The sequence below is a fragment of the Manis pentadactyla genome, chromosome 13 (assembly GCF_030020395.1).
Source record: "Manis pentadactyla isolate mManPen7 chromosome 13, mManPen7.hap1, whole genome shotgun sequence".
NCBI lineage: Eukaryota > Metazoa > Chordata > Mammalia > Pholidota > Manidae > Manis > Manis pentadactyla.
In genome coordinates this window covers 95,782,251-95,798,572 of record NC_080031.1, presented here as the reverse complement: position 1 = coordinate 95,798,572, position 16,322 = coordinate 95,782,251, and the positions used below count along the sequence as shown (strand labels likewise).

General features: G+C 57.6%; 1 protein-coding gene and 1 long non-coding RNA gene across 8 annotated transcripts in view; one reads left to right on the top strand and one right to left on the bottom strand.

The window, feature by feature from the left end:
• The window catches only part of LOC130680413 (uncharacterized), a 59,392-nt gene that overhangs the window by 6,263 nt on the left and 36,807 nt on the right, over positions 1 to 16,322 (top strand). The gene's annotated exons all lie outside the window — the stretch shown is intronic.
• Positions 1 to 16,322, bottom strand: part of TCF7 (transcription factor 7) — a 32,357-nt gene that overhangs the window by 2,925 nt on the left and 13,110 nt on the right. For 2 of the 7 annotated variants that reach the window (XM_036898494.2, XM_036898466.2), the window contains exons 4-10: positions 7,255 to 7,366; positions 6,415 to 6,502; positions 4,911 to 5,003; positions 3,576 to 3,695; positions 2,937 to 3,099; positions 2,721 to 2,828; positions 2,166 to 2,214 (exon numbers count right to left, since the gene is read on the bottom strand). In XM_036898494.2, coding sequence (XP_036754389.2) covers positions 2,166 to 2,214; positions 2,721 to 2,828; positions 2,937 to 3,099; positions 3,576 to 3,695; positions 4,911 to 5,003; positions 6,415 to 6,502; positions 7,255 to 7,366 — 733 coding nt within the window. The other 5 variants (XM_036898474.2, XM_036898484.2, XM_036898508.2 and 2 more) reach the window with 5 other exon arrangements.

The following is a 16,322-nucleotide window of genomic DNA, read 5'->3' as shown; positions in this document are numbered from 1 at the left end:
GCCTACAGTTTGTCTCTGAGTAGCATGGAATAGGGCCTCCTCTGAGGACAAGGTCACCTCACTGTGTATGCATACACTCGCATCCGTACCCCACCAAATTCTCCTCTGCCCTTGGTAAGGGTGCACAGTGGGCACTTTAAGGGGCTGGACAAGTATTCCTTGGAGTCAGTGAACCACTGCCATGAGTAGCCTCAGCCTTTGCCCTGCCAGGCCTGGCCTAAATCTCAATGGGGTAACTTTAGCCACTGGTAGGTTAGGTATACCTTTTCACACACACAAGTATTTCTCTGTTTTAAGGTGAAACACAGTTTAATGCCACAGGGTCTGAGTATGGCCCATTGCCTAGGGCGGCCCAGGGTTACCCTGCTTCTCTCTACACCACCAGCCCTCTTGTTTCAGCAGGTACAAGATAGTAAGTCACATGGCCCCTTAGCATCCAGGTTATCCAAGTCGTTCTCTAGTATAGTCACCTTAATTTCTTAGACTTAAGCGCTCAGGATGGTATAGGCAGGGATCCCAGCTTGAAGAAGTGAGGGAGCTGGTGGGCCATGGCAGCTCTCAGGCCTGGGAGCAGAGTTCAGGCCACCGATGGCTGCGCATGAGATTTGTCTGAGATTTGCTGAGGACCTACAAGGTCTGGTGCTAACCAGGCACCATCATCATTGGGGGAACCTGGGCACCAGAATGAACTTCCTTAGTCTGCCTGCCCGCCTGCCTTTTAGAACATTTCTCCCTTGCTCTCCTCCTATCTAGACTCAAGTGATCATCCCCACAAGCTGTATTCGGTGTTCACTCCCATTCTTAGGAGGTATGGGCTCCCCAATTTGTGGGTATACTAGGAGGTGGGGATGCAGGTGCAAAGGAGGGCTGCAGGCCCAGCAGAACATTTGCAGTCAGGGAAGCAGCTTGAAGCAAAGGAACGGTGGTGGTGGGGACAAACCCACCTGCATGGACCACACCAATCCGTCTGCTGGTTGAGGCCAAAGCGAGCACGACATTTCTTAGGTGAGCCAGGGTCTGCTTACAGCCATGCCAGAGGAGCAGAGCAGGGCAGAGGGCGGGCAGGCAGGCAGCAGGGCAGAGCAGGGCCCAGAAAGAAGAGGTAACATCAGTGTTAGCCAGTCACAGATACCCCACAGCCCTTACAGGCAGAGGGTCCCTCCATGGCATAGCCAGCCCCAGTGGGAGCCCTAGGGCCAAGAGCCCAGGGTATCAGGAAAGATGGGCACCCAGCTGGGCAGTAGAGGCAGTGGGAAGAATGGTGGAGGGGATGGGAAGGGAGGGGACCCAAGCAGGCTGGCTCCTCTCTGGGGATTGTGGGGCCCTTTGCAACATGGATGCTGTGAGGGAAGAGCCCAGGAAGGCCTGAAGGGGATCTAGCCTCTTCTGTCTTAGGTACCTATCCCCTCCCCAGGTCCCTGGCCACTTCACCAGTTTTTCTTCCTGCCAATGCCCTGTCTGCCTGACCCAAATCCCTTCATGCTGTAGCTGAGTCCCACTTTATACAGTTCATACACTTCTCCAGATGGAAAGTAGTCCATTATTCAACCTCAGAAAAAGATGCTGAGGACTGCCCTGCCCCAGTCCTAGCTTCCAGCTTCCCTGTGTGAGGAAACAGCACAGCTAAGACAGTCATTCATGGATGTGGAGTCTGAATTATCAGGGTTGGGGCAGGAATTCATCCCCTGGAGCCCTGCAGCAGGGCCTCGCTTCCTTGCATCCTCTCTACCAAGCACTTTGCACAGCCATGAAAATGTGTGGAGTAGGCAATAGAGAAAGTGCTGGGCACTAGCCGCAGGCTGTGCTGACAGCTAGGCCTAGGCATGGGGCTGGCCAGCCTGCTGCCCACCTCAGAACTAACCAGGATGCCATGTTGGGGCTTAACATCCAGTCATGCACTCAGTTCAGCACCAGTTTCTCTGGCAGAGGCTAGAGCACAGCTAGCAAAGGTGAGAGGGGCGGGTCAACACACCACCATTGCACAAATTGGTTTCTGCTGGTCTTCCCTGACTTGTGCTATGCAGGCCTTGTTTACAGAGGGTCCAGGGCCCAGGCTCTAAGGTTCATGGCTGAAGACCCTGCCCCTCCGTCTGGGCCAGAGCAGGGCTGTTGGTGAAATGGAGGCCCAGAAAGGAGCCTCCAGTACTACTGAGGGAAGGCCTCACCTGTGTTGGATTCTTGATGCTTTTCCCTCGACCGCCTCTTCTTCTTCCCCTGCAGGGAGCAAAGGGCGGGATGCTCAGATCTGGGAGGTGGATGTTACAAGCCCAGTGAGCAAGGGCCTGGGACACCTCCAGCCTGCTGCCTAGCCTGGCTGACATAGTCCCCTCCTACCCGGGGGCCCTGGTGTTTCCTGACTGCAGTTGTTGCTGTTACCACGGCAGTAGTTAGGGAGCTCCTCCCCCCTTTCCCAAGCTGTTCTCCATTTTGAATGGAGGAGGTGACATCCAGGTTTATTCCACCCCTTCTGTCCCAGTGGCCCGCTAAAATACTGGGCAGGAACGCTGCATGGGAGTGTGTCCTGGATGGGAAAACAGGACATGGGCCTGCCTTTTGGGGCAGCTCTCCTTGCTCAACCCTCCCCTGAGCTAGCCATGGCAGGCATTGGACTGAACCACCTCTCCTCATCTGTGCCTTCCTTCCCTGCTGAGACTGGAGCCTGGGGCAGGCATCTGGTAGGCTCCCCTACCCGCCCCTACTATGTGTCATCGGCCACTCACATAGTTGTCCCGTGCCGACCAGCCTGGGTAGAGCTGCATGTGCAGCTGCCTCTCCTTTCGGGCCAGCTCATAATACTTGGCCTGCTCTTCCCGAGACAGCGCGTGCCACTGCAGTGGGGAAGGGGGCAGATGGGGTGCATCAGGGAGTCAGCAGGCTGCACCAGGCTGAGGGTGGTCAGGGGCCAGCCTGGCCAGCCCACCCGCCCGGGGCCTCACCCTGCGGCCCAGGATCTGGTTGATGGCGGCGCTCTCCTTGAGCGTGCACTCTGCAATGACCTTGGCTCTCATCTCCTTCATGTACAACATGAAAGCGTTGAGTGGCTTCTTGATAGTTGGCTTCTTGGCTTCCTTTTCTGCCTTGGCTTCTCCCTGTGTCTTCCTGAGGGACACATGTCATGTTCAGATCACTTGGGAGCCCCCAGAGTGTCCCTCTAATACTATCGCCCTCCTCCAATTAGTGTGTCCAGTGTGTGTGAATGGATACTAAGGTTTTGTAATTGGAATCTTTTTTTAGCTGCCCCCAAGTGGGTGAGCAGAGCTAAATAACTGTTCCTTGCAGGAATGTTGCAGCTAAGTATGATAACATGTAAGGATTTCTCAGTCCTTGCCTTTATGGCTCAGACTGGATCCTTGTTCCCTGCACTGCCCACTCTCTCCTGATTCTGAGTATCAGAAAACAGTAGTCAGTGGAAAAGCCACAAGACAGCTTGACCAGAGGCAGCCTCTGGCAGTCCCTAGAGCCTGGGCCCAGGCGGAGAAGTGTATATCCTGGCTAAAGGACAAAAGGGAGCCTGACATCTGCTCCCCTGTCTGCCTTCCTCTGCCCCCCCTCCCATCTTGTGCCCTTTCACTCACAGGCTGCGGTCATAGGGCTGCAGCTCCTGCTTCCCTGAGGGGGGCACAATGGCCGGGTGGGGGATGGCTGCGGGGTGGCCAGGTACGCCAGAGCCTAGCATCAGGGATGGGTGCGTGAACCTAGAGGCGGGAGAAGAGTTAATATGGAGCCAGATAGGTGTGGGCCAGACCTTTGGACACATGGAGGCCCCTGCACAGTACACGACAGGTGAGCAGATACTCCCCCACCCTCTGGCTTGCACACAAGTACACCGAATACATGCAAAAACCTGCTCCCAACACACTGCACAGACATATTGCAAAAATCGGCATAGACATGATTCAAATGATTACTAAATCCTAAATAGCTTTTGAATCTGTCCCCTTCTCACCAGCTCAGCCTTAGGAGCCTGTGGCTGCCCTGTGGGCTTCCTTACTCTCCTGCTGGACTCCTCCAGGCCTCTCCACATAATAGCCAGAGTGACCTTTTAAGGACACCCAAGTGCTCTTGGCTGTTCCTGCTGCAGCGCCCCCTGCTGCCCACAGAATAGAGCCCAGAGGCCTGCATGGCCATCCCTGCCTGACATTTGTAGCCTCATCTTTCCCCGTTTCCCATCACTTCTCACCCCCAGCCATCCCCACTGCTACTTTGTCCTCTCCACTCAGAAGATGTTACCTTTTCATGCTCTCCCTGACCCATCGGAACTGGCCGGAGTCTCCTGGGGAAGCATCTCCCAGACAGCCATTCAGCTGCTGGGCTGTGAGCTCCAGTAGGCTGTAAATGTCTGAATTCCTTGTTCCACACCCAGCTCAGATCTAGTGTTACTGAGGGAGTGAGCTGAGTGAAGGGACACACACTCAAATTACTTTCTTGATGTTCTATGGACACTACTCTGCTCCTTTCTACTTGCACAGGTGTGGGGTCCCTGAGGAGGCAGCCCCTAAGGGCCAGAGGTTAGAGATGCATGTGAAGTGCTGCCTCAGCTTGGGCAGAGCTCAGGAAATGCCCAGGCGAGTCCTGATCTGCCCTTACCTCAGCAGGGGTGCACATCTGAGATGAGCGCACACACACCTGCACAGGGGCTGCCTCACACATGTGCAGGGGCAGGGCACCAGCACGTGTGCATACATGGCCCCAGCAGCTCTGCGGCACAGTATGGCCTAAGCCTTTTGCACTCCAACTGGCTTCATTCTGAGGCACAAGGGTGGCAGGGGGCTGCAGGATGACAGACAGACATGGACAAACAACTAGCACAAGGCAAGCACCGGCAAGCACCAGCCTGGATATGGCCTTGTGTGGGCAATGAAGCCTGGGCAACAGGAAGCAGGAACCTGGCTGCAGAGTGGGGGACTCACCTGGGGTAGGGGGCACCAGGGGCTGCAGTGGGGGCAGGGAAGTGCTGTCTATATCCGCAGGAAGGGGACAGGGGGTAGAGAGGAGGACTGGGCCTGTGGTTGGGAGAGACAGCTGTTAGCAGTCTGGCTACTGGCCAGATGTTGGGAAAGACTACCTGATCTTGCTGGGCCTGACCCATAGTGAGGTAAGCTGGCCTCTGCTTGGACCATTCCAGGGTATGTTTTAAGCATCTGCCACCAGAGGGCAACCTGTGTTGCACCTACTTGCTTCTCTAGGCTTGTACTGGTGTTAACTATAGGCTTAAGGGGTAGAAATGGCAGCAATCCCCTGGGACCCAGCTTAGCAGGCCCTCAGGTTCCCTCCAGTCTCACCAGAAATTTCCCTATCAAAAACAGGGTTGATAGCCTGCCCTAGGGCCTTTGCACCCACTTGTCAGGGATGTTCTGCCCCACTCAGCCTGCTTCAATTCATGATGGTCCTTTAGGTCTTGCTTAGCTAAATGACCCTTTCTCCTGAAAGCCTTTGAGATCCCAAGGAACTACTGGGTTCCTGCAGTATCTGGTCAAAGCACTGCTTAACAGTGCCTTGTAACTGGCCTCGCATGGGTCGTGCACTATGTAGACTTGAGTTCTGAGAGGGCAGGGACCTGAGGATCAACCAACTTCAGCAGTGCTTCTCGGGTGCCCAGAGCCCTGCCTGGCCCACTTCAATCCTGGGGTTACTCATGGGAGTAGTGGATCTCTGTCCAAGAAGATTCTAGAAAGGGAAGAGTGAGTTGAACATGGATAAAGGGCGAGTGGAAAGGGACAGGTGGGCCCCAGGTTGGACCTCTGGCCTGCCCTGCCTTCCTGGGAAACCAAGCTTTCCTGCTACTGGGTAACTGACTGCGTCGGCCCAGAGAGGCTGCAGAACTGCCCAGGTCACTTCAGTTGGTGAGCAAAGGGCCAGGTAGCCTGCTAAGGCCCACCTCCAGCTGAAGACAAATCCTTTAGCCCGTGGTGGGCCTACTGACTTGGGGTCAGGCTGGCTTTTCCTAGACCAGCACTAGTAGGCTCTCCAAGCACACAGTAGGGACAAGGAGGAACCCTGCCCCTCAAGCATTTCAGCCAAGGAAGGGACCAATAACAGTAGGCACTGAGGTGAGGGGGAAGTATCCTCCTGCCCACTAGGCCCCTCTTGTGGCCATTCATGCCTCCTCCCTGCCCAGGCCTCCCTTTTCTTCCTCACATACTCCTGTGGGCCTGAGCAGGCCAGGGTTCCCAGGGTTCCAGCCTCTTAGACACTGAGGCGGAGTTCAAGTGTGATAGGCCTGGCCCCAGGAACCAGGTCTGCTTCCCAAAGGGAGTATGTCGGGCTATCTGGAGAATGGACAGAATTGCTGGCCAGCCCAAGGCGCCTACATAGAGGTGGCAGAAGGATGCTTAGCACAGAAAGATGGAGGAGGAATATGTCAGGGCAGGTATGGGCCATCCAGCGCGGGCTGTCCCGCTGGGCCCCACTCACCAGCTCACAGTGTGGGGGAGCTGTCCCATGCTGCCCGAGGTCAGAGAGTAGAAGCCAGAGAGTTCAGGGCTCTGTAGCGGTCTGTGAACTGCAGTGGGAAGGGGCTGTTCAGTGAGGCAGCCTGACCGGAGGCCACTCCCACTAGTTCCTGTGCCCTAGAGCCTCCTGCGGGGGCTTCTCAGGTCCCACCTCCCTTTTCTAGAGGACCAGATGTACCAGCTTGTTCAGGACTATCCCAGTGTGATACTGTGCCCACTTACAGACTAGGGAACCAAGGGCAGAGGGGTTGGGTGACTTACCTAGGGACACTGGCCAGTGGCAGAGTTAGTCATTCAGGAGTGGGGGCCAGGGTGGCCCCCTGGTCTGAGGGAACCTGGCCTGGGGAGCCAGGGCTCCACTGCCCCCACCACCACCAGGGTTGAGTCAGCAGGTTTCCCACAGCCGACAAGGGCTGATTTCAGAATGACTGCCTGAGGCTGAGGTGAATCAGCCATGACAACCACCACTTTCCATTTTCTCACTGCGGGAGGGAAAGGCTACGGGCTTTACAGTTACTGGCTTCACAGATGCCTGCTTCCATCGTGGCACTGGGGAGTTCTTGGGATTTAGGTTTCTACCTCAACCTGAAGCCTCCCAATTTTGACCTGGCACCACCTCCCCCAGCCCTCTGGTGCCCTCAGGCCCCCTAGTCCATCTTTCTGGCATTTCCCTAGGCCCCGAGTTTGTACAGCTGCACCTTCTCCAGCTCTAAGGAGAGCCCGGCCACCTCATCTCAAGAGCCAGGGGCCCGTCCCCCAGGCTGTGCGTCTCGATGGGCCCCACCCCACCCCAGGTCCGTACCTTGCTTCTGGCTGATGTCGGGTGGCACAGGTGCGGGGTGTGGGCTGCTGAAATGTTCATAGAGAGGAGAGAGTTGCGGGACACTGTGGGCAGGCTGGTTGGCCTTGTTGTGCTGAAACACGAAGAGGGTGCATGAATGTGGGGAGGCGTCCCTGAGGAGGAAGACGCAGGGCAGGGGCATTCCTCCAGGCAGAGCCCGCTGGCTGCGCGCAGGCAGCCCAGCCGTCAGCGGGAAGCGGGCACGGTTGGCACCACTCAAGCCACCCTGTGTCCGGGGGCCCTGCCCTCCTGCCCACAGACCCGCAGACTTGGCCCAAGCAGCTGCACCTCCTACATAGCCTCTAGGTCTCTGCACACTCAATTCCAAGAGGCACAGCTCTCCCTGTCCAGAAAATTTTTCCTGCCTCTCAGTCTCAGAGATCCCCCACTTTCTCTGAGGCCCTATGGCTTGTCTCGGGGTGTTCACAGCCTCAGGCTCCAGACATCAGGGCATGGTCTGAGGACTTGGCCCACCCCACGAATGGCCCGGGGTTCCCTATTCCTCCTCCTCCAGCCCCCAGACTCGGGGTCCTAAGGCTGGCCTCGGTCTCTCTCAGGATCTGTTGACACGGGGAAGGCCTGCCTCAGCCCTATAGCTCGGCGGAGGTGGGGCCAGGCTCCCACCAGGGCCAGCCTGCCCAGCCCCGCACTTCCTGTTTCCTCAGCACCGCAGGACTCTTACTTTTCGAACTAGATACATGGATTTGTCATGAGATGACTCAGGCTGGGAAGGGGGCTCCCACGTGACCCAGCCACAGGGAGGTGCTGCCTAGGGCCATGCGGCTCTGCCTATCAGCGCACCTGCAGGCCAGGGCCCGGGGGCCATCTGCCACTGAGGCCCAGCCTCCACTTGGAGAAGTGCCCCGCTGGGGGATGCTGCTGGCTGGAGGCACAAATGGGGCATCTTTGGGACAAGAGAGTAATGGGCGTTCGTGCCTGGGCTCCCTCGCGCCCCATGATGAAACTGCCCGCTGGAAATCCAGCCCGCCTCTGCAGCCCCGCTGGGCTTCAGCTCCCCCTGCCGCCTAGTGGAGGGTTCCCGGTCCCTTCACCACTGGATCTGGGGATGAGTAGGGTAGCTCGTGGTGAGGCCTGGCACAGGTCCTTCGGCGCTGGCTGGGTCCAGGGCGAGGCTGAAGGGAAGGCCGGGTACAGGCCCTCCACAGTCAAGACAGGAAGCTCCCAGGGGAAGCAGGCTCCCACGGGCCCCAGCAACAGCCATTGCTGCCTCGGTCCCATGCTCCTGCCTCCAAGGAAGCCTGAGGACAGGCTGTAAGCTGCATCCTTTCCCTCAAGGCTTTGGGAAGCTGCCTCTGCCACCTGTCAGTCCCCTGCTCACCCATCCACCCAGCAGGGGCCTCAGGCACCAGGGCTAACGGCCTGCCTTCCATACGCAGGCAGACGAGTTGCTGTCCCAAAGGCTGTGGCTCCTTCTTTGTGGCTGGGGTGGATTTGGCATCACAGTCCTTCCTGAGCTCAGTGCCTCACCTCTGACCTGGGGCAGCACAGGTGAGCTGCCCTCTGTCAGCCCAAGAGGCTCTCCACTGTGAGTCTGAAGAAAGTCGGTCGACCATGTTCAGATGCTGGCTATAACGTGTGGCCTTCAAGAACTTACTGCAATATCTGAGCACCTGTTTCCTTGGCAAATGGAGACGGTCATGGGGCTGTTGTGAGGCTAAAGCCAGTTAACACCCGAGAGCCCAGTCACTCAGGTGTCCAGTAACGAGCAGCAGGTAAGAAGCCCTCATTCTCAGGCACAGAGAAGTGCTGTTCCCAGGGCTTACGTAGCCCTCTGGCGCTGGGACTCACAGGGGCCAGACACTCAGGTCGTTATGCCAAAGGGGCTTTGTCCTGGAGGTGGTAGGCATGCCTGCAGCCTGCTGGCAGCATCCAGAAGGGTGCGGGTGAAGCTGAGGCCATGCCCTCTCCAGCCTTGGGTGCTGTGATTTCCCTGAACAAGTGGGGTAGGCACGTGCCTCTCAGGCTTTCTTTTATCCCCAGCACTGACCCCAGATACAGCTGTGGCAAGGACGGAATGTGTGTGGGAATGGAAGGCAGAATGTAGGATCCTCAGGCTGCAGGTGGCCAGTAAGAGAGAAAGGAGTGGCTGGGTCAGCTGTTGGGGTATGTTGCCACCCGCCAGGAACCATGCCATGCACTCAGCCACCCCAGTCTCATCCCCACCAGAGTACCAACAGGCTGCTTCTCCTCCCATCTGTGAATCCTCCACCAGCCACCACCTTGTGTCTCGCTCCCCTTTACTGCCAACCTCAGCAGAGCTGTCCCCATCTGCCGCCCTCTTCCCTTCTGCCTACCCAGTCTTTTGCCCCATCATGTCACCAGATGATTCTTGTCAAAGTCACCAGTCACCTCCACATTGCTGAACTCATGGTCACCAGTCTTCATTTTACCTGACCTCTTGGCCACACCGGACAAGTCCTCCCTCCTCCTTGGAATCATTTCTTTCCTTGGCTGCCAGATGGCCACACTTGCCTGACTTTCTTACAAGTTCACCTGCCGTCCTTCTTGGCCTTGTTTCCTACTCCCCATCCTCTTCCTGCCCCAAGAGTGGCCCCCGGCTCTCCATTCACCCTTCTTCCAGGATGCCCTCAGCCCAGCTCGTGGTTCGCAATGTCCTCATCTGGTGACGTCTCTCCCCATTTCCCCCTCCACCTCGCTGATCTGGGAACCCCACTATCCAAATGCCTACTCAACACCCTGCGCAAAGGTCTAAAACCGGCTACCCAACCTCAACACATGTGAAGCGGACCTGGTGACCCTGCCCCAAACAGTGCTCCCCATCTCCCTCAGGTAATGACAACCCCGTCTTTCCACTTGCTCAGACCAAACACCTTGGTCATCCTTGACTCTGCTCTCACATCCCAGCCCCAACTTGTCAGCAAATCCTAATGGCTCTGCTTTCAAGATACACCTAAAATCCAACCACTTCCTCTTTCCTCCCTGCCCCCAACCCACTCCAAGCCACAGCTGCTTCTCACCTGGACACACAGCAGCCTCCTGTCCCTCAGCCAGTCTCCCGTCAGCAGCCGCGTGAAGCAGAGCACGCTGCTCCTCTGCCCGGAGCCCCCAGTGGCCTTCCCCAGAGCTCCGGCGGCCAGGCCCCCGCGTGCCCTCTAACCCGTCCCCTTCCTCTCTCCCCCTCCTGTGCCCGGACTGCCCTGGCTGCTCCAGCCTCCCACCGCCACCTCTCCTTACTCCACTGATACTTGTAAGTGTGCCATGATGTGCGGAGGGTTGGGAAGCGTAGCCCTAGGCTGGCTGACCTTTTCATTGGCCTTTGCACTGTAGGATCCTGGGCCAGTTTGCCCCTTGCAAAACGAGGATGAGAACATCAGCCCTGCCTATCTACCTCAATGATCACAGATGCAAAAATCCTGGTTTATCCTAGAATTTTTGGAAGCGGAAGCAAAGAGCCAGTGAATGTGGGAAGCTTCCTGGAGACCCCTGGGGCCTTTTTATCCCAACAGGTTCCCAGGACAGCGGTAGCCAGACAGCATCAGTCCTGACCGGGCCTTGTGGCAGGCAGGGAGACGGAGCTCTCAGGTCCGCTCCCTCGGGAACCTGGGGCCCTGGTGAAAGGACACCTACGGGCAGCAAAAGTCTGCAGCTCTGACGCGGCAGGTGGAATGAACACCCTCCCCATGTCCCTCCAGACCAAGAGGCTTTCCAGTCTAAGCTCCTGCCTTGGGGAAGGAGCTACCAGCCAGCCTTGGCTCTGGTTTTTTGGCACTCAGGACCATAATGTAATGGCTGGCAGAGTAGGCAGCTCTGACCCTGGGAAGTCTTAGGAACAGAGGCCGAGGTCAGCTCTAGAAAGCAGTGCCCGAGTCCCACTCCACCCCTGCGGTGGGAAGGGTGGGTGGCAGTGTCTGTTCCACGGCAGTAAGAGAGTGGCTCCATAGCAGCTTTCTCAGCAAACCACCTCCCTAGGGAGGGCTAACTTTGATCAGGAAGCCCAGGAGAGCCCTCCCCCCTGAGGGGAGGCTAGAGCTGACACCCCGCCCCCCACAGCCCCCGTAAGGCTGGTTAAGCCCGAGGTGGCAGCACAGTTCAGGCCAGGCCTAGGAAATCTCAGACTCCAGTTTGGCCTACAATCTCTGGCCTGGTATGTATGTGTGTCAGGGGTGGGGTGGGGGGCACTGCCTGGTGGATAGAGGGCTCATTCTGTCTAGCAGCCTTCCCTGGGAATTGGGGGAAAGCCTCATTAAATAGGAGTCTGCAGCCAAACACAAGAGAGGTACCAGGTGGGCAGGGGTGGGACAAAGAACGTGCCGGCAGCTGGAGCCCTGGGGTGGCCGGGGTTCCAGGGCAGGGTACTGAGGGCCGGCCAGTCCTTCCCACGTTGAGGAACACTGCCTCTCAGCCTCATTTCCCAGCTCTCTCCATGCCTTATGGTGGCAGCCAGGGGGACCATCGGGCACAGGGCCCAGTGCCCCACGCCCGACTCAGCCAGAAGAACATCACGCTCCACAGCCCCAGCACAGGGCTGTCCCAGGGCCAGACTGCCCCAGACACCTGCCTGTTCTCTCAGACTCAACCTCCAAGGGAAGGAGGTAGGCCTAGGCTGATTGTCCCCACCAGGCCCTGGGCAACTCAATGGCACCACCTCATCTCTTACCTTTGAGGGCAGAGTGCCAAGCACAGAGCTGGGGACTAGTAGTGCTCACAGCATGGTGGGGTACCTAACCCCACAGCAGTCCACACTCCCCCTCCCAGGACACCGCAGGACCCCTGCTCCTGCCTTGGCCTGCAGTCCCTTCCCCAGCCCCCTCCGGACGGCAGCCCTCTGCTGCAGGTCCAGCACTCTGAGCGCCCGGGGCTGGTCTCGGCAGAGCGGTTCTTCCTGCTACTGCCCTGCTCTGGCGGCTCCTCCCCACCCACTGCAAGGTGGGCCTCATCCCTCTGGGATATTCTCGGTGCCCATGGCTGGAAGTTCCTCCCTTGGTGCCCCAGCACGCTTTCCTCTTGTTGAGCAGGCTGGGGCCAGGAAGGGGCCCAAGGGCAGGGCAGGGCTGGGCAGGACAGGTGGAAATAGGGACTCCTGAGGGAGGTCTCCTCTGCTCTGAAGCGCGCTTGGGCCTCAAGGCTGCCCCCTCCCCCTTGCCCCCCACTTCCTGCAGGCTCAGGTGAAAATAAACACAGTCGGCATTTTCCCTGCAGACCGCAGCGGTCTGCTCACAGGCTGTGTGTGCCCTGACAGCCCTCGCCGCCGCCAGCAGAGAAACTCCCTCGCCTCTGACGGTTGACTCTGAAAACCCCCGAACGCTTAAGCCCCACAACACTTTCCCAGCGAAGAAAGTTGCTGCTTCCTCCAGCCACAAGCCTGAGGGTGTGGTGTGTGTGATGCCTGACCAGGCCCTCCCAAGGCCTCCCCGTGGCAGAGGACCCCATGGCAGAGGACCGTGCCTGGAGAAGCACCCCCCCATCCCGCACACACACGCATACACACACTAGGATTCTCAGCTGATCACTGACGGCAGACATTCAATCAGGATGCATTTCCTGAGCTCCTACGACATGCCAGGCAACAGAGTGTTTCAGGCCATATAATGACAGCTGAGTGTTGTCCATGAGCTCAGCATAGTTCTGAGTGCCTCATGATTCAGACAGTATACTCCTCAAACACACCTATGGTACTGGTGCAATTATTATCCCCACATAATAGGTGAGGAAGCCGAGGCACTAAGAGGCTATGGAGCTTGCCCAAGGTTACACAGCTAGAAGCAGCAAAGCTGGGATCCCACTCACTGTACTGCAAAGGCCCTAGGGTAGCAATGGACAGGAAAAGGGTGATCAGGGGAGAGAGGGAGTCCCAGTCCTAAACCCAGTCTCGCTCCCTTGTCCAGCCTATGTGGTCGGTACCTGAACCAGTGCTTCCCCAACCCTAAAAATGCTCCAGTATTTTATGGCCCCTGGGATGAGGACCTCTGCCTGATGGCAACAGTGGGACACAGCCCTGGGCTCTAGCCTGCATCTGCCCTGCTCGCCTTTGCACAGCCACGTGGGCCTGCTCTGCTCCCCTGCTGCCCAGGTGCCCAGCTCGTCTTTGCTACAGCGCCTTTGCCCACCCTTCCTCCCTCCCCTCACAACTTTCCATTCTTCTTCCTGCTCTTTGCCAGCCCGGCTTCTCTTCCTGACCTCAGTCTAAGGGTCACTTCTTTGGAAGGGCCGACCAGGGTGGGGCTCCCCCAGCCCAGCAGATGGAGATGCCTACTTGGTGCAGAGGTTAGCCTGGGGATCTGGGAGGGCAGAATTGGCTTGTTGGTCATCTATGCCTCACCAGGCTCTGTGCTGGGCACGGTCACTGACTTGTTGAATGAAGGCCTCTGGAATCCCTAGTGCCCCGGAACCTCTGCACGCCCCATGGCTCCTGGGGTTGTTCCCAATGCCTGCTCCAAAGCTGGGGAGAGGCCCTTGGGGATGAGCCCACAGGAGTGGCAGACCTGCACGAGCCTCATGCTCTTTCTAGAGCAAAAGCAGACCAGACAGACAGGTAAGCTACTGAGACACTTAAGTGTTCTGTCCACCAAATGCACAGAGGTGCAACCAAATACTGTAAATGCCACATGTGACGACTTGAGAAAGGTACTGTCCTTTCCATCTTACATGAGTGTAAAGTGAGGTTCAGTGAGGTTGAGAAAGTTGCCTGTAGTCACACAGCCCTTCATGAAGTCAGTGCAGGGGGCCCCTCTTGGGCTCTCAGGATCTTCAGTGATGCCATACTGCCACATTCTCCTGTCCCCTCTCCTCTCACTGTGCTCCAGCCACTGAGGGCAGCTGGCCCCAAGGATCATGTCATGTTGTTCCCTCTGCCCAGAGAATTCTCCCTCTACTCGGCTTGGCCAATTCCCGTCTCTCTCAGGCCAAATCAGACATGAGACTTCCTCCTGGAAGCCTTTCCTACCCTCCCTGTCTGAGAGCGGTCCCTGCTATGGCCTGCTGACTGCAGCACTGACCCCAGTGCACCGTGTCTGTTCCTCTGTCTGTCTTCATGCCCTCCCTGAGGTCTGAGATTGTACCCTGCACTGTTTCCATTATGTGAATTAAAGCTGAGCCCTCAAAGTTGGGTCGCTAGCAATGCAGGTGGGTGGGGTGGGGCCTGGTGTAAGTCAGTGTTTAGGGGGAGTGTGGCAGCACTGGCCAGAGCACCCTGGCCAGGGCAGGGCACAGAGTCACAGCAGCACACGGGGGGCCAGGGCGACTGCCTAGAGGGAGGGACATCCTGACTGGCACCCGAGATTCTGCACCTCCTCCTACCCCCATCTTCTCCCACCTGCTATACTTTGGGAGTCCAAAAGACCAGAGAGTCAAAACCAGGGCTAAGAAAAAGTACTGCTTCCTCTGGACAGATCCCTGGGCCCATGCCAGAGCCCACAGCTTAGGAATCACAGTGCAGGTGGGTCTCAGCTCCCCTGGCCAACCCCACACAGTGGCTCTCCTCCAAAGGCCCCCTCCAGTTCTCACTCTGGCATCACCAGGAGCCAGGCTCCAGCCAGGGCTTCCCCCGAGTCTCCACTCCGGCCTTGATCGGCTCCTCCAGCACGGGTTGACTTCTCCCAGCAGAAGGGCCCACCAACAGCTCACAGCTCCCCCAGACGCCTATGTTGGGAGCTGGGGGTCCACTGTCCAGCACCAGTGGTGCTTAAGTGCCAAGGAGTCTGGTCGATTGCTAAGTGGGAAGCTTCCTCAAGGCCTGGGACCATGAGAATGAACTTCCCAAAAGGAAGCAGGCCCCCCCAGATCTTCCAAAAATGACTCCTGCACATCAACCGGGCCTTGATTTGTGGGCTCCCATAGACCCCCATCTCTGCAAGTACACCCCAGCTAGGCTCATGTCCTTTTATCCCTAGCCCCTGCTCTGGGCCCTGCTGCCCAGGGCATGGTGCTCTCCAGAGGACGGCCTGCAAGCTCCCGCCCACAGGGTGCTGGACACCTTGTGCCAGACGCCCACCACAGAGCATGGAGCTGTGGCTGTGTGGCCTGCCAAACTGGCTGGGCCACACCTTCGTGGACCAAGAGGCTTCAGTCCCACTTGCCAGCACAGGGCTGTTGCCATGGCTGCAGAGTCCTGTCAGGTGCATGTGGCCAGTCTACCAGCTGCCTGGCCTCAACATCAGATAACAGGGCCTTCCACAGCAGAGGTAGGACTGGAGCCCCTGCATGTAGCCTGGAAAACCACAAGTCTGCTTAGACTCAACCTGGCCTTGAGGCACCCACAGAGCTAGCTGAACCTCACTGAGCTGAGTGGCCTGGCCCAGGCCTCCAGTGGTTTCTGTGTAATCGTTTACTTGTGTTTTCCTTCCTCCTCTTTGAGGTGAACGCCCCTCAGGACAGGATGTTTTCAGAGGAAAATGTAAGCTTCCGGGAGGTACTGCACCCGAGCTGCTAATTGATGCTACCAACACTCCATTTGGGGCCTCCGTGGCGGCCCTGGGGCTGGGCATCCTACCTTCGCTGCCCAGGCAGCTGTCCCCCAGCTCCTCAGTGCCCAGCCACCAGGAGCCCACCACGGGCTGAGACAGGCCAGGACACGACCTCAGGGCTCAGTAGGGAAAGCGAGGCTCTGGGGAAGGAGGCATTTGATGAGTTCAGAGGTTTAGTTCCTCTGGGAACAAAGTGAAAAAAGGCTTTGTAAGAAAGGAAGAAAGAAAATGGCAGAGGTACAGATTTAGTGACGGCAGCCCCGATCAGTAACACCCTACTGTGTGCCTAAGCACCCTGCAGAGTTCTGCCCCCATGGGAATTCCACCAGTCTGTGACTGTGTCCAGATTCTGCAGATGAGGAAAGAGAAGCCCCTAGAGGTTAAGCCGGCCCAAGGCCTCTCAACAAGTAATGCAAATCTGGATTTGAATCCAGCCCTTTGGAATTCCTGGCCAGACAAGACAGCCTTACCACTCAGTGACAGGCCTCACAGACCAGCTAGTAATGGGCCAGCACAAAGACCACACGTGTTAGGCCTAGCCACGCGCTTCCCAGATTCCCCCCTCCCCATGCTGGGTCTCCTCAC